Genomic DNA, 18,600 nt, shown 5'->3' with positions numbered 1-18,600 from the left:
CTATTTATTATTTTTTCAATTTATATATTTTTATATTAAATTTTTTCAATGATAAAGTGTTAAACTTATAAAAACTAATTAACTTTTAACATTTTATAATTCTTATAAAATATAATAATTATCATAAAAAATTTAAACTTTTTTCAACCCTATTTTAGAGTTTATATATATAATAATATAATAAATTTAATTTAATATAATTTCATAATATTAATTTTTTTTATTTATAATTATTTTTTATTCAATTTTTAATTTTATTTACTAAAATTAATCGTAAATACACATATTAATAAATATTAATATTATTAATTTTTATTTGATATGTAATATTTTACATAATTTTATATCTTCTTATGATATGGAGAAAAACTTTAAAATAAGATTAATAAATATATTAACACTAATAAATTAATAACTAAATTTTTTATATAAAAAACAAAAAATATATATTAATAAAATAAAAAATACTGACTTTAGTATATAATTATTTTTAATTTGAATGATTATAGTAAAAATTATATACGTAATTATTCAGTTTATAATAAAATATTTTATTAAATTAATTTATAATATATTTTTAAATTAAAAATTTTATAATTATTTTTTTAAAAATAAACATCAAACTTTAATAAAAGAAATTATTAAATTGAAAAGCATAAAAATTCTATTAAATAATATAATATTTACATTGACATAAAAATTAGACTCTTTTCATATTAAATTAGGCTATTTTATATTTATATTTAAATATAAATTTATTAAATTAAAATAACAATTTTATATTCAAAATATAATTTTTAATTCTTTTTATACACATTAACTATTTGTCGAACTAGAATAATATTATAATATTAAAAAAATATTACTTTTTTTTATATATACACATATTATTATTTGCAAATTTTTAATAATATATCATTTTAAAATAAAAAATTAGTATTATAAATTTTAGTCATCCTATTAATTATATTAATTTTATAATTCAACTTAATTTTTTAAATAATATATATTTATCTATTTAAATTTTTTTCTCTGATATGCGTAATTATATATTATTTAAAAATATTAAATTCATATAATTTTATTATATATTACATATTATAATTAAATATTTTTTTATAAATCAATGAATATTATTTTTTTATAATATTTGCCATATATATATATATATATATATCAAAGAATTTTAGATGTATATCTGTAATTAAAAATATAAATTTATTTTATATGAAAATTTTTTAATAAACTTATAAAAAATTAATTCAAAACAAAATTTTAAAAAATTAATAAAATAATTCATATATTTGCTAATATTGTTTTTGTTTTGTTAAGCAAATTTAAATATTATTGTATTCAAATATTTTTTAGAAAACCAGCCCATAGAAACTAACCCGCAGACTCTCCAACAAGCCACCCGTGGCAAAACCACTGCTACCCATCCCAACCTAAATGTCTTTTTTCCAATGTAATTCAAATTCTTTATGTTAAAAGGTTGGATGATGCAAGTTTATTTATTTAACCAATAAACAGATGCATGTGCCTGACTATACGTCTGCTACTTTCAGCAGGACTTTGTTGACTTGTAAGTGATCTCTCTAACACCATTTCTCTGTCCACTGCCTTTCTCCGTCTGCTTCTCAGTCTTCACTCTGATCCCAGTATAGTTTGTTCTTGTCTACATCTTTCTTGCATTTCACTTCTATTTCCTTTCACTCATCTCTACACTCCTTTTGCTCTCTCTCTCTCTCTCTCTCTCTCTCTCTCTCATCTGTTTCTGTATTCTCTGCTTCCATTCAGTCATATTCTCATTTTTCTTTGCTGTTATCATCATTTCTTGTTCAATTTTTCTTTTTTCCTGAGAGTTGAGTTTTTCTTTAAAAAAAAAAAAAATCAAAATGGTACTGGATATGTTTATCTCCATCTTCACCGAGATCATTAAAGATCCCATCATGCAATTCGTTGTCGTTCCTATCAAACGACACATTAGTTATCCTTTCACCTACAAGACAAAGGTTGAGAGGCTCCAGGATGAGTCTCAGCAATTGAACAGCAAAAGAGACAGGTTGCAGCAATCAGTTGCTGATGCTTCAAGAAGAGGGGAGGAGATCTACGATGACGTCAGCAAGTGGCTTATCAGTGCGGGAAAAGCTATTCAAGAAGCCGAGCAACTTATCCAAGTCAAAGAACAAGCGAAGGAGAGGTGCTTCATCGGTTTGTGTCCCAATTTGAAGACGCGCTACCACCTCAGCAAGAAAGCAGAAAAGAAAGCTTCGTTGATTGATAAGCTTCGGAATCAGGGTGGACTTGAACCAATTGGCCACCCTCAACCTCCAAAGCAGAAAGTGGCCCCATCTGTATATGATCGTGAGGAACTGCCTTCGAGGAAGTCAATTTTGAAGGAAATAATGGATTCGCTGAGAGATCCTAATCTTAACATGATTGGTGTTTATGGGATGGGCGGGGTCGGTAAGACCACCCTAGCTAGGGAGGTCCATAGACAAGCCCAAGATGATAAGTTATTCGATGTTGTGATTTTTGTTGCTGTATCACAATCGCCAGAGCTCAGAAGAATTCAAGCGGAGGTTGCTGAAGTCTTGGGTCTTGATCTTGATGAGGAGGGAATCCTCCTAAGAGCAAATCGACTATATGAGAGATTGAATAAAGAGAAGATACTTATCATTCTTGATGACATTTGGACAAACCTTCAATTAGAGGAAGTGGGAATTCCATTTGGGGCCGATTGCAAGGGATGCAAAATATTATTGACTTCGAGGAGAAGAGATGTGTGCCATAGGATGGGAGCGCAGAAAGTTTTGGAACTTGAAGTTCTACGAGAAGAAGAGGCATGGAATTTGTTTAAATTCACCGTATCTGTAGCTGATGGCCAAGAACCTAAGTTACCTCCTTTAGCAGCTGAAATTGCAAAAAAATGTGCAGGATTGCCGCTTCTCATACTCAAAGTTGCTACAGATTTGCAAATGAAGGAGTCATATATGTGGGATGATAAGCTGAAGCAACTTTCTGACTTGGATAATGAAGAAATACAGAAAAAGGTGCACTTGGTTCTTAAGTTAAGCTACGACAATTTGCCTCGCAGTGAACTCAGGTCGTTTTTCTTGCTTTGTGGTCTGTTTGGACAGTCTAATATTCAGATCCAAAACTTGCTAAAATATGGTATGGGTGTGGGTTTATTTAAGCACATAGCTACTGTTGAAGAAGCGAGAAACAAAGTATATACTTTGATTGATGAACTGAAAGCTGAGTGTTTACTGCTAGATGGTGACATGAATGGATATGTGAAAATGCATGACACTGTTCGTGACACTGCCCTGTTAATAGCTTCTAAAGAGCAACATATTTTTATAGGCACAAGTGGTACTGGGTTGGGGGAATTGCCAACCAAGGATTGCACCAGAATTTCAATACCTTACTGTGATATCCAAGCACTTCCTCAAGGGATGGAATGCCCAAAAGCTGATTTATTGTCGGTCTTCACTGAAGATCTTTCTTTGGATATCCCTCAATTAATTTTTGATGGAATTAGACGACTCAAAGTAGTGGATTTTACAGGGATGTGTTTCATGTCTCTGCCTTCATCACTTGGTTTCCTAACAAACCTTCATTCCTTGTGCTTGCATCGATGCCATCTGGATGACATAGCTATCATTGGAGAGCTAAAGCAACTAGAAGTTCTCAGTTTAGCAGATTCCTATATTGTTGAGTTGCCCAGACAAATAGAACAATTAAGTAGACTAAAATTACTGGATATCGGCAATTGTTCCAATCTTAAAGTCATTCCAGCAAATGTCTTATCCAAGTTTTCCATGTTAGAAGAATTGTATGTGAGCAACAGCTTTGTTGAATGGGAGGCGGAAGCAATCAGCAATCAGGGGAATGCAAACCTTGCTGAGTTGGAAGGGTTGTCTCACCTTAGAACTCTGGAAATACAAGTTGTAGATGCGAAGATAATACCAAAAGCCCTGTTCTTCAATGGATTGCAGAGGTATAGAATACTCATAGGAGATGTATGGGACTGGCGTGTAAACTTTGAAACTTCAAGAACTCTAAAACTCAAGCTCAAGACAAGTAGTTACTTGGAGCATGGGATTAGAGTGTTGTTGAGGGAGACTGAAGATCTGTATTTAGATGAAGTGAGGGGAATTGAAAATGTGTTGTATGATATTGATGGAGAAGGCTTTCCACGGTTGAAGCACTTCCACTTCCAAAATGACGTTTTGATTCAACGCATTATCAGCTCACCAAAATGGGCTCCATATCCTGCCTTTCCCATCCTAGAGTCCTTGTTTTTAGAAAATTTAATGAACCTGGAGACAATTTGTCACGGTCAACTTGCACGAGGTTCATTTAGCAAATTAAGAACCTTAGATGTTGGAAAATGCCAAAGATTAGAAGCTATGATAATAGATGAATGTGAATACAACAATGAAGTGGTTGAGTTCAATCAACTGCGCTCCTTGAAGCTAAATGATTTACCAAACCTCAGAAGCTTTTGCTGGAAAAGGAAGGTGGCTACAGGAACAGAAGCAAGACAAAAGCAATTGACAGCCTGTCCACTTGAGGAAATTGTGTCGGAGGATGAGCTTGGTGCTGAATTATCACTTTTCAACAGAATGGTATGTCGCAGTTTTAGCATTAGAATTCCAAGTTACGGTTATTATTAAGAATTTTGTCTAGCTAAAATCTTTTATTTTATATCTTATTTTTTAAAGAAGTAAAAGTGTAAGTGCTGTGCTTAAAAGAATGGTTTTATCTGTAGGTTTCTTTTCCCAACTTGGAGGAATTGCAATTAACCTCAGTTGCTTGTGAAAGGATATGGAACGACCAACTTTCCGCAACATGTTCAAACTTAACGAGTTTGATTGTGTATGAATGCAACAATTTGAAGCATTTATTCACAACTTCAATTGTTAAATGTCTTTTGCAGCTTAAAAAACTTAGGATAAAAGATTGTAATTCCATGGAAGAGATATTACTGACAGAGGAACTAGTAGAAGAAGAAGAGGAAGAGAGGATAAATAAGAAGAGGAAGAGGTATTCAATTGAATTTCAGTGCCTTCAAGAATTAACAATAGATGGGTGCAGAGCATTGGTGACTTTCGTTGCCAAAACAGATACGAAACGTAACACTGAAATTCAACCACTCTTTGATGAAATGGTACGTAATTGTTATTCCTGTATGCATATGCTATATTATACATCTGTGGAGATCATAAAATATTTTTTATATTGCCATTAGTATAATAATTTCATAAGTGTTGACTCGTTGTTTAAAATTATAGAGTTTTTGTTATAACTTTAATTGTACAAGTGATTTTAGGAATTCCTTTTTCTTTTCTTTCGATTTAAATAATTTTATTGGGTTGATAATTTGGTTGTCAAAGACAAAGATAGTAGGAGCTGTTATTTGGAAAATATAGGGCTTGTTTACATGTCGGGCCATAAAGTGAGACTGGAAAATACACTACTCAATGCAAAATTGCGTGTGTGGAGTATGTCCTGAGTTATATAAAAATAAAAATTATCTTAAAATTATTATGGTTTTAATAGTGATTTATTTTTATTAATGGTCTGTGTGTTCGTGTATTTTTTATATTAAAAAAATATAAAAATAAAATAAAATATTATAATTTGTGAAAAAAAATTTTGATTTAAAAAAAAAAACTTTAGAGTCAATGCCCCGCTTTAACTTTTCAATATGCATATGGAAGTATTTTCTTTTATATATGTTAATATTTTTTTATAAATTGTGCTGTAATTTTTTGCATATAATGTAATATTATTAAAATAAATAATAGTCAATACTGAATCATTCATGGGCATGATATAATTTTTTTTTTCATTCCATTATTCACCCTTTTTATTTTAATATATTATAGATTATAAATTATAAATAAAAGCATATTAGCACTTAAACTATTATATTTATGTTTTAATTGATATATGTGTATCGAAATATATATGGAAAGAATTTAAAACGCGTAAATTATTATTATTATTATTATTATTATTATTATTATTATTATTATTATTATTATTATAGAACAAATGATTTGACTTATTCATTGGATTTCAAATTTAATTAGATGAAAATGATGCCTGTAAGAGTATTATTTAACATAATAATATGCAAGAAAAACAAAATTAAAAAAATTTAAACCCTGAAATAAAATTGGTGATTCTAATGCATTAAGTGAGTCAATCTAAAATGAATTCATTTTATTACCCTAAAAGAAATTATAAATCAGTATTTGAATTTACCCATATATATTTAGATAACATTAATATTTTAGTTTCAATGAACTTTTTACATTTTTTTTTTATTGCAGGTCATAATTTTTTCGAGAAATGGGTCATTTATGATTTAAATATTTAAAGTATTATTTGTTAAATTTTAAATAATATTTATATTTTATTAGTGGTGGATTTAAACTAGGGTTCTTTCAATTTTTTTAAACAAATTTGTAACGGGTCATTTTGAATTACAAATATTTTAAATTATTTAATTGGTTGTAGATTGTTTCGAAATTTCAAAATAAATTTTATCAATTTAAACGTCAGGTTAATTTGAACTGAGTTGAACCAAACTCAAACGAGCTATTTTTGCATCGTACAGGGTATTGTATTTGCTTTCAATTTTATAGATCATTTGAATTTGAGTTATTTTAGATTGGTTGTAAATATAGAATGACAATAAATTAGGTATTTTCGAATACTTAACTCGATCCAGTATGATAGAATGATTTCAAGATGCTTATTATCAAATTTAGATGAGTTTAGATTTAAATTCTGGTAATTAATATCCTTGTTTTACAAGATTGAATTTTATATATTGGGTTCTATTTTTAAAATTTTTTATATTAATTAAATATAAAAATACATTTTATAATTTTATTTATAAAATTTGAAATATTATATTTTAAAACTAAAATATAAATAGTTTAAATTATTACTAAATTTAAAAAATAAATTATTAATAAAAATATATTTTTATATATTTATCAATTCAATATATATAAAATTAAATGACCTCTAGTAATATATATATATATATATATATATATATATATATATATATATATATATAATTAAATTCATTTTTAGGTTAATTCATTTCTCTTTATTTTTATATTTCCATAAATTCATTGAACCAATAATTATTATATTACATAAAAAATTATTTATAATCAAAGAAGTTAATATTATAATTTTGAAATTCTTTTCTAGAAATGTTAATATTACTACGATATTATTATGTTGTAAGGTAATATTATAATAGTATTATGATAGGCCACCACTCCACTAACCACTTTGATTTCTTTTGGAAGGATACATGTTTGCCTAATTATGATTATTCTGAATTTCTTGGAATGTCACCATACCAAGTTAGTATATTTGTTATTGCAGGTTTCTTTCTCTAAATTGGAGGTACTGTACATAAAAAATATGAACAACTTGAAAAATATATGGCACAACCAACTGGCAGCTGATTCCTTCTGCAAACTGAAATCATTGTCAATTTTATTTTGCCCAAGACTAGTGACTGTTTTTCCATTGGCTGTCTTGGAAAGATTCCAGAGATTAGAGGAGTTGGATTTATGGTATTGTGATTCAGTGCAAGAGATATATCAACTTCAAGGGTACAATGTTAAAGAAGTAAATGTTGCTGCAGCATTTGAGCTAAGAGATTTATTTATAGCAAATTGTCACTCATTGAAGCATATATGGAGTAAGGATCCACAAGGAGTTTTCACTTTTCAAAATCTGGAATCAGTTAATGTTGGATGGTGTAATGTCCTGAAAAATATCTTTCCAGCCTCCATAGCCCAAGGTCTTTTGAAACTTGAAAAGCTTGAATTAAGATGGTGTGAGGAAGTGGAGGAGATAGTTGCACAGGAAGAAGGTGTAGATCTGAAAAATATCTTTCCTCAGTTGCACACTCTTATATTTTCACATCTACCAAAACTAAGGAGTTTCTATTCAGGAGGGACACATACTTTTGAGTGGCCGAAATTGAAATGTTTGAAAGTGGAAAATTGTGACAAAGTGAGGAAATTCGGTTCAGATGAAAAAGAAGTAGGCCAAGAAAGCATCCCAATTGAAAAACCTCTCTTTTTCTTGGGAAAGGTATGAACCATTAATTTAATTCCTATTCTTCCTTAAAAAGCATTTACTTAAAAAATTTTGATCTACATTAATTGTTTGTTAATTTTCTTTTATCTGTAAGAAAATAAAAGGAAGGTCGAAAAACACATATTCTGATGGTTAACTCCACTTCTATTTTATACTATATTTCAATCATTCCCTAAATAGATATAAAAAAAATCCAAATATCTAAGTATTTAAAAACAAACATATATAGTATTGGAAAAAAATTGATATAAAAAGTAACGTTGTTATAGAGATCTAAAAGGAAAAAAAAAAAAATACAAACAATAATTAGTAAGCTTTAATTCTAGGCAATAAAACAAAGGCATTTGGGCTAATATCCTGTAATTAGAAATTAGTAAATTTATATTTCACGTACGTTGTATATGTAATAAATCTTTTTTTAATACTTTAAAAATTAAAGGCAGTAAAACTATCATAATTTGAATTCTTCCATTTTGCGTATAATATATACTTGTGTTATTTATATATTATATTAATTAAATATAATTTTATTTTTTAATATTACAAAACAATTATTATTGTTGAAGTTTAAATTTTAAATAACACTTATTTCTAAATAATTACATATTTAATAAGATATTTGATAATTCAATAATATTTATATAAACCAAAAAACTTATTGTTTGAGACATCATTTATTAGTACAAAGTTATATCCATCATAATTTTTTTTTTCTTAACTTGATAAAAAGGCATTTTAGGTATTAAGATGATTATGATTATATATGGCAGTTTCTTAATATTAATAATCTAATTTTAAGGTTTTTTTTTTTTTAAATTTTTTTCAACAGTGAAAAAAGCATTTGTTAATGTAAGCTGATATTTTTGGTGCTAAATAATAATTATAAATTATTTTTACGTAACTCTTTTAACTTTTATGCAATTTATTTTAACTATAATTTCATATATATCAATTTTTTTTTTAATATATACAAATTCAACGCAAACTTTTTTCTTCTCTCTCAGGTTAGTCCCAAATTGGAGGAATTGACATTGGAGCACAAGGACTTGAGTGCGATACAACATGGTTTATCACCATTTCAGTGTTTTTCCAAACTCAGAGTTCTAAACTTGCTCTCTCTGCGGGATGAATCACGTCCTTTTCTAATCCTTCTCCTTAAAAGAGTATCCCATCTGGATAAAATTTCTGTATCATACTCTTATTTAGAAGAGTTATTCTCACATGAAGGACTTGTTGGGGAGGAGGAAGATGCTATTGCTAGGATACTTACACGGGTGAAAAACTTGGAGTTACACTCTCTTGATAATTTGAAGTGTATTTGGAATCAAGATTCCCGAGTACAACCGCGTCTTCAATGTCTTCAGACTCTGAAAGTAATTTATTGCGGTAGTTTGATCAACGTAGCACCGTCATCATCATCATCTTTCCTCAGACTAACAACTCTTGAAGTGAATTCATGTGGAAGGTTGAAAAACCTGATAATGGCATCCACAGCCAAAAGTATGGTTCAACTCTCCAAAATGATCATAAAAAATTGCGAAATGATGACAGAAATAGTAGCAAGTGATGGAGATCATAACGAGGATGAAATTATTTTCTGCAAATTGAAATATTTGGAACTTAGTGGTTTAAGTAGTCTCACCAGCTTTTGCACAGGGAATCACGTATTCAATTTTCCATCTTTAGAAATCGTTATTGTCAAAAAATGCTTTCGGATGAAGAAATTCTCTGGAGGATTCTTAATCACACCAAAGCTACGGGGAATAAGACTGAACAAATACGCAGATAAACAACATTGGGAAGGAAACCTTAATGAGACCATAGCATGTCAGTTAACAAATATGCAGGTATCTGTTCTTCTACATTCCTTATTTTTCCATACTGATAAATCAAAATCCTTCGATGACATATTTTTGAATAATGCTATCTTTTGTGATTGAAAGGTTGGCACAGATTTTCAAGTATCCAAGTTTCCTGAGCTCTGGAATGGCAAAATCCAAGGAAAGCTCTTCCACAATGTAGAATGCCTAACCGTGGACGCATGTACATTTACTTCCAATGCCATATCGGCCCATTTGTTACAGTTCTTGAACAAGTTGAGACAGATAAATGTAACGGACAGTGATTCACTAGAAGTAGTATTTGACTTGGAAGGGCTATCTTCTGATAATGGGCTGCTACCTCGATTAAGTGAATTGAAGTTAATGAATCTACCTATGCTGAGACAGTTATGGAACAAGCATCCTCAGGTAATTTTGGACTTCAAGAACCTAAGATTGCTCCAAATTGAAAATTGTAGCAGCTTGAAGTATATATTTACTGGGTCAATGGCATTGTGCCTCTCGCAACTTCAAGAGGTAGAGCTGAAATATTGTAACATGATGGAAGGAATAATAGAAGTAGAGGAAGCTAATAAGATGATATTTCCCTCATTGAAGTCCATGATCCTTGAATGTTTGCCTAAATTTTCAAATTTTTGTTCAAGAAGTAGTAATCTGGAATGTCCATCATTGAAAAAGATGAGCATATATGACTGTCCAAGCATGAAGACATTCTTTTCCACACTACTACGGGAACAAAAACCAAAAGGAAATGGTGAAGGGAGGGAGCAAAGACAAGACAAGGAAGAGTTCGATGTCCCTTTTAGCCATAAGGTTAGTGTGTTTATTCCTTTCTCAAACATCACAAGGTTTAATTACCTAAAAATGCATAAAATCTCCATTGATTTTAAGTGGTATAACGTAACTCTTGTTGAACATCATCAGTAATGTCTCAATATCAATTTGTTATTTGACTCTTCTTGTCCCAAAGGAAGCAAACGAGAACAGGATGCGAATTTTATGCAGCGTTAGTGTTATATTAATGAATATAATAGAAATTACATGATTGAAGTACAAAAACAAATAGTGGCATCTATGCCATTAGCTGATTGTGTTTATTTTTCTTTTCTTTTGGTAGTTGATTGTGCTTCTCCTAATTATCTTTTTATTGAGATGAAATTAGAAGTATAGTTTAGTAACTTAAGTGTTAAATGCTCTTTTTTTTTATATTATATTGCTTTTTTTTAATTTTATTTTTTTGTTATATAAAGAATAATATTAATTGAGTTCGAGTGATTGTGACTCAATCTATCTATCTATCTATCTATCTAAAGTAGGTAAAATTTTCCTTGAAACTTTCACGTAGCGTTAACCATTTATAAATTAACTTATTTATATGTTAAGTATTTATTTCTTTTTTTTAATAAGTATTTATTGTCTTTTAAGTATTTTTATTATTGTCATTATTTTCTTAAATTTTATAATTTAAATAATTATTTTATGTAATAATTAATTGCCAATCAGTGTCCCAATAATTAAATTTATTATATTACTTTTTTAATTTATTAAAGATATAACTAATATTATTTTTTCTTTAATGTACATTTTAAAGTATTCATATATTTTTAATCATCGATTTTTTTTTTCATTTTCACAATTCCTTTGTATATTTTATCTATATAGATCTTATTTGTATTAAGGAGAGACTATTAATCATAAAAAATTTATTAATATTAAAATAATTTTATTATGAAGAGAATATTGCTCAATATATTTAACTAATACTTATTTTAATTCCTAAATTTTTATAAATTTCTTTTTTAAATGTTTTTTAAATTTTTAGCTATTTCATTTCATTATAAAAATTTAATAATTATATCAGTAAAAATTGAAAATTATATTATAAAAATTACAAAGAATTGGTCATTCTCTTTCTTACTTGGCTAAATTACTTATTAATTATTATACCTAATTTTTTTATTATAATAAAATATAAATAGCATCCTAAATGTATGTTATAAATATTTTATTTACCTGAATTTTCTTCTTTATTTAATAAAATAATTTACATTTAATTATTAATTTTAAACCAATTAATACATATTTAATTTTATTAATTATATTAATTGGCTTCGTTATGTTACTATTCAATATTTCTTTAAATTTTTCATAACCGTTTGGAGTCATTCATATCATATGTATAAAATGGTGCTTTTACCCATTAATTATTTGATTTTTTTTTAAATTATTGACAGAAAAAATTAAATGAATTTTTTTAGAATGACGTGTTTAAAATATTAATTAATTAAAAAATTAGAAAAAATAATTATGTTTTAAAGTTTTTCCATTTCTTAAATTTATCAATAAATATTTATTCATTAAAAATATTAATTGATTAAATATTTTAAAATTATAAAAAAAATCCCTGCAATGGACGAGTATACCGCTACTTATATATATATATATATATATATATATATATATATATATATAAGAAAAAGGAAAAACAATTCAGCATGTATATTTTCAATCCAAGTATAATGGCCCCCAAAGCTTTTGAAATCCCTCAATGATTCATTAGTATCTTGGATTTAATCTCCTACTTGCTTTTGAAATGCAGATGTTTCCCAAATTGGAAGAGTTGTCATTAGACAGCAAATCTGTCATGATGCTGTTGCAATCTGAATTCCCAACAGAGTTCTGTTCCAAACTAAAAGTTGTTGAGCTGCGCTTCTTTCCAGACAAATCTTGTGCTTCTCTATTTCGTTTCCTTCCAAAATTACCCAATCTTGAAGAACTCGGCGTTCGTGACTCTTCTCTTGAGGAGCTATTTGTATTAAAAGGACTCGGTGGTGACCAGAAAGATACCATTACACCCTCACGGATAAGAGCTTTAAAGCTCAACAATCTTGGTGATTTGATTAATTTAGCACTATCATCTGCAACTTTCCAAAATTTAACAACTCTTGAAGTTAGTAATTGCAATGGATTGAAAAATATGGTGACGTCAACAGCAGCCAAAAGTATGGTTCAACTTGAGATATTGACTGTAAATTCTTGTGATATGTTGATGGAAATAGTAGGAGGTGAACACCGTGAAACAACGGAAGAGATTGTTTTCACCAAATTGAAAACATTAGAACTTGAAAATTTACAGAGCCTCACAAGCTTCTGTTTGGGCTGTTACACTCTCAAATTCCCATCTTTGGAACAAGTAACTGTTGTAGAATGCCCCAACTTGAGGATTTTCAATCCTGGAGTGTTAAGCACGCCAAAGCTACAGATTGTAGGAGTGGCGTGGGGAAAATTTCATTGGGAAAGCGATCTCAATGCCACCATTGAACAGTTGTATGAGAGAGCGGTATGTATTTACCAGGTCCTACTTTTCTCGCTATTGATCTCTGTCATAGGTGGTTAATATGTTTGGTTAAATGTATGTATTTAAATGGTTGTTTGTTCTCCGCTAATGCAGTATTTTGGATTTGTAGATCGGATTTGAAGGCATCAGTCATGTGAAACTCTCCAACTTTCCGATGCTGAAAGAAAATTGGAACTGCCAATTTCCATTCAAGCGCTTGAGGTATTCAAAAAGTTTGTTGGTGGACGAGTGTGCATTTTTCTCAAATGCCATATCATCAAATCTACTGAAGCACGCGAATTACAATTTGAAAGAGCTGGCTGTTGAGAGATGTGATTCAGTAGAAAAAGTGTTTGATCTGGAAGGGCTAAATGCCGATGAAGGTCATCATGGGCTAACAAGAAATTTAAATGAATTGCGGTTAATTGATTTGCCTAGGTTGAGGCACGTGTGGGACAAGGATCCTCAAGGATTTTTGAGCTTTAAAAACCTAAAATTTCTGCAAGTTCATAATTGCAGCAACTTGGCTAATATATTTACTCTGTCCATGGCTCTGGGTCTCGTAAATCTCCAACATATGGAAGTAAAAAGATGTAGAATGGTGGAACATATCATCAGGAAAGAAGCAGACTATGAAATAGGAAGGGACAGGACCATATTTCCATCATTGCACTCCATTAGTATCGAGTGTTTGCCCAACTTGTCATGTTTTTATTCTGCAAGAGATGTTCTGAAATGCCCATCCTTGAAAAAAATTGATGTGGTTAACTGTCCAAAGATGGAATTATTAGCTTCAGCAGTTCGCTATGAACAAGATTCAAGCGTGATTGTTGAGGGAAGTGAAGAATCTGTTTACAATGGAGATGTCGATATTTCCATGGCTGCTTTTTTTGATGGCAAGGTCAGTTTTTTTTTTCTTTTTAATTTTAACAAACATTGTGGTTTTTTTAGTATCTATGAGTCACATTTGATTCAATCTGGAAATGGAATTCTTAAATGGTATATAAAAGGAATCATTAAAACTTGAACTAATGTGAAAATTTATATACTTCAAGTATAGCATGTAAGATTGCGGTGGAAATTATCTAATTATCTATCAATGTTTATCTATCCATCTATATCTATATAAATATCTAATTATCAAAATATACTTACAAGTGGCACTCTTTTAGATTTTTTCCTTTTATTTATCCATTTTACCCTTATTCTCCTAATAATTTTACAATATCAATTGATAATATGTAGTGAATGTAAATATTAATTGACCAATAAGATATTTAATAAAAAAAATTACGATAATAGTTATAATTTAATTAATATTAACTATAAACTATATAAACTAAAGCAACCTTACTAAGAAAACTAAGGGTCATAGCTATAAACTATATAAACTAAAGCAACCTTTTTACTTTCCACTATAATCATAAAATTACATACTTAATTCGTTGAATAAATTTCAACAACTATCTCTGAACTTATATAGTTTAACACTACAGTCCTTTAACTTTAAAATGTAACTTAAAATCCCCTAAACTTTCAAAATTTGCACAGTTAAATCCCTCTGACTTTCAATTACTGATTTTTCAGTTAGAAACTGATGTGAATAGCTCCAACATGACACTTAGTCAATATTTCTCTTTCATCTCTCATGCAAAGTGTAAAATTATTCTCTTTACACATGAAAAATTATTTTGCCTATAGAGAGAAAAATGATTCAATTTACACATGGTTTGAGAGAGAAAAGAGAAATACTAATTAAGTTCTATGGTGGAACTGTCCAGGTTAAAGTCTAACTAAAAAACTGGTAATTGAAGGTTAGATGGATTTTACTGTGCAAAATTTGAAAGTTGATGGGGTTTTATGTTACATTTTTTAATTGAGGGACTATAATGTTACAATTAGATAAGTTTAGGGACAATTATCAAAATTTATCCGTAATTCGTTATAATAAAAATAAAATTATGACAATTGTTGCAATTTAATTAATATTAGAAAATCTCAAAGTTATAGTTATAAATTATATAAACTAATATCATACATTAAAAATTAAATTAATCACCTCCTAATATAAATGTAAAATATAATGTCTAATGAAAATTTTCTCTCATATCTACCAAATGATATTTTTCATAATTAAGTCATTAGAAAAAGATAATGAACACTTTGTACAAATATTATTAAGTTATTCTTCATCTTATAAGAAATTATTTATATATTTTTTATTAGTATGTTATTATTTATTCTTTATATTCATTTTTAATTTATATTTATCTTCGTATTTATTTTTTATGTTTCACAATTTTTTTTACAAGTTATTCTTAAAATTAACATTTTAAATAAATTAAGTATAATATATAAGAAAATCCATATAATCATATCTTATTATCTTTATTCAATTAAAAAATATACTAATAGTGATTATAAAGCCAACCCGTCGGCAAAAGTTTATTTTTTAAAAAATTTGTAAACATTGGAATAGCAATTTTGGGATTTAGACATTCTAATCCATTTTTATTCCATTTCTAAATTTGTCATCCTGTATTGTTTATTGATTCTTGTTTATTTGTTTTCCTAGGTTGCAATCCCAAGCTTAGAAGAATTGAAAGTGGAATGGAAAACCATGAAGGATATGTGGCCAGAAAAATTTCAATCCGTGTTCTTGTCTGGACTGAAAGGCATTGAGCTGACATGTTATCCTGGTGGATGTGAACTTTTGCCAACCGATTTCTTTCAAATTTTAATCAATCTGGAGAAACTTGTTTTGAGAGATGCTTCATTTGAAGCAGAACATGAAGCAAACATTGGTGAGCAAGTACATCCCGAATCATGTAAGGTGCCAATGCTCAAGCATCTGATGGAGAAAGACTCCCAGCAAGTCCCAGCTTCTCAATATCTGGAGACAGAAGCAATGGATTGTGGCAGATTGAAAATTTTACTGCCATTCACTCTTTCTTTCGAAAATTTAACAACTCTGGAGGTATCAAATTGCCAAGGTCTAATAAATCTAATGACTTCAATTACATCTAGAAGTCTTGTGCAACTTAGAAGAATGAAGGTAGAGAAATGTGAAATGATGCAAGAAATTGTAGCGAGTGAAACAGATGATGAAGAAGAACAGATTTGCTTCAGTCAACTACAATATTTGGAGCTTCATGATCTACCACGCCTCACAAGCTTTTGCTCTGCTAATCCTGCCTTCAATTTCCCATCCTTGGAGGAAGTGATCATTAGAGCATGTCCCAATATGAAGATTTTTGCTAAAGATGTTTTAAGCACTCCAAAACTACGGCAAGTTCAAACCGGAAAACATAAATATGAATGGGAATGGGAAGGCAGCCTTAATAACACCATTGAAGCATTAGTTGCACATACGGTATGTGCTGACAAAATAAAATCATCTCATTCTATCTCCATCATGTATTTAAATCATTTCACCAATTTATGCATAGACTACTCACGTTTTTTACTGAGAGGACTGTTTCTAACAGTCCATGAAATTTCGTGATAATACTTTATTTTCAAAATTCATAGTGTCATAGTTCTTTTTAAATATTAATTTATTTCCCCTTTCGCATTTGACTTGGTTGTCCTAATATTCTTTGCTGTCAATATCGTTTTCTCAGAATGCTGAAGAAACAGGGGAGGCCAGCGTTCATATGCATGAGCTCCAGTGAGGCTGATGTTCCATGTGATTTGTGACATATTAGACTTAATTGTCCTTTTGAGGGTACATGGTGAATTGGTTCTCTTATGGCTGAAGTCTTTCATTCATGTATAATAAATGTTCCCAAATTGCTAAGTTCTTGATAGCACTTAAGTTCTAATGTGGTTCAAATTTAACACTGATGATTTTTTTGTTTTTTCAATTTTTTATTCATGAAACATTTCGTTCTGTTTTCATGATCATTAAAAACTTTGACTCACAGGAGGAAGTGTTAGATATGAAAGATGAAGATCAGCAAAGGCACGCCAATGTACTGGACATGGCAGGCTGGGATAGTTGTATTTATGCTCTGGTTCTTGAAAGAGTTCCGGCCTCTTCAAGAATTCCATGTGGAAACGCTGTTCTTGCTAATCAAGTTCGGTGCAGCCGTCTCTTGTACTAGGACATTCTATTTCTATTCCGGTATTCAAACTTAAATTTCAATCTCCCTCTAGGAAATGGAAAAACAGAAATTGTGGGATAACAGAAAACAGGCGATTTATGCATACTTTCAATCCTGAAAATTAACCTGCGTCAGTTTTGTTCTGAGATGCTAGCAATATAAATTAGAAGCAGCCCAAAGCCATAGAATTGTAGTAATTGCTCTGCAGTTGATACTATCAGAACTTCTATCTTTTTACACTTCCCTGACTAAATTGTGATTATTATTGTCATCTGGGACGTTTGTTTTGTTTTGTTCTGATATTTTGTTATTGGAGTTGATTGTTATGATAATTATTGAAAATTAAATAAAATTTTGAGAATTAGTTTCTCTAGAAAATTTGTTTTTCTCTCTTTCAATCTTCAGAAGTTATTTCTATTGATCAACATCACATAGCCTTTTGCCTATCTTTCAAAAACCTTTCTCTACCAAACCATGTGAGAGGTTATTATTATTGTAATGATTGGAATATAAATTTAATTGAATGATTTTTATATTATAAACAAAGTTTAGCCTTATGATTAAAAAAAAAAAGTCAAATCCTTTAATTAATTTATAATTTAATCCAATGATCTTAATATATTTTATCATTTTAACTAATTTATTGCAGTTTTATTCAACTAAAATTAGACGTTCAATTTTAACAACTTGAGTTTATTTTTGTCAACAAAATTATAATAATTAATGACTTAGATTGATAATTATAAGCCTAATTGTGTTCAACTAGATAAAATTACCTTAATTTTAGTCTAATTTTATAAAATTATAATCAATTGGTTTAACTTGACTTAAATTATCGAAATTGAAAAGATTTTATTAAATTGTAATTTTAGAAAAAGGTTTATTTATTTATTTAGTTTTGTGATTAGGCCATAAAGTTAAATGTTAGAATTCACCAGATTAATTGCCTGCCAATCAAATGCTTTGCAAATTAAAGTTATATTATGCTAATTTAAAGTTTAAGATTGATTTAAGTTTAAGCTAATTCAAATGGGATTGTTCATATTACCAGACTATGAAGTTGACATTTAGAGTTCCCTTCAGGAAAACAAATGCCAATGTTCTGTCTTATAAAGCAAGAATGGTTCCATATATGTGGTGCCAAGTACGCTAGCTCCAAATTGCA

At 29.0% G+C, this 18,600-nt stretch overlaps 1 protein-coding gene across 4 annotated transcripts; it reads left to right on the top strand.

The window, feature by feature from the left end:
• Window positions 1-1,530: 1,530 nt before the first annotated feature.
• On the top strand, window positions 1,531-17,579 carry LOC131169102 (uncharacterized). 4 transcript variants are annotated; one of them, XM_058144288.1, is made up of 10 exons: window positions 1,532-4,634; window positions 4,778-5,176; window positions 7,426-8,145; window positions 9,156-9,998; window positions 10,095-10,805; window positions 12,592-13,332; window positions 13,460-14,230; window positions 15,905-16,702; window positions 16,953-17,056; window positions 17,256-17,579. In XM_058144288.1, exons 1-9 carry the CDS (start codon window positions 1,896-1,898, stop codon window positions 17,001-17,003), a joined length of 7,773 nt encoding a protein of 2,590 aa, XP_058000271.1. In that variant the 5' UTR covers window positions 1,532-1,895; the 3' UTR covers window positions 17,004-17,056; window positions 17,256-17,579. The 4 variants fall into 4 exon arrangements, with proteins under 4 accessions (XP_058000274.1, XP_058000271.1, XP_058000273.1 ...); XM_058144290.1 differs by having other exon boundaries at window positions 16,953-17,063; XM_058144289.1 differs by having other exon boundaries at window positions 16,953-17,101.
• Window positions 17,580-18,600: the final 1,021 nt, after the last annotated feature.

Source organism: Hevea brasiliensis, chromosome 3 (assembly GCF_030052815.1).
Source record: "Hevea brasiliensis isolate MT/VB/25A 57/8 chromosome 3, ASM3005281v1, whole genome shotgun sequence".
Classification (NCBI taxonomy): Eukaryota; Viridiplantae; Streptophyta; class Magnoliopsida; order Malpighiales; family Euphorbiaceae; genus Hevea; species Hevea brasiliensis.
This window is presented reverse-complemented; position numbering and strand designations above follow the sequence as displayed.

Excerpts from the sequence above, each read along its gene's own strand:
- LOC131169102 (XM_058144288.1), top strand. The coding sequence starts at position 1,896 with ATGGTACTGGATATGTTTATCTCCATCTTCACCGAGATCATTAAAGAT. Across the intron at positions 13,333-13,459 it reads AACAGTTGTATGAGAGAGCG|ATCGGATTTGAAGGCATCAG; the intron begins GTATGTATTTAC and ends TTGGATTTGTAG. Across the intron at positions 16,703-16,952 it reads AAGCATTAGTTGCACATACG|AATGCTGAAGAAACAGGGGA; the intron begins GTATGTGCTGAC and ends TCGTTTTCTCAG.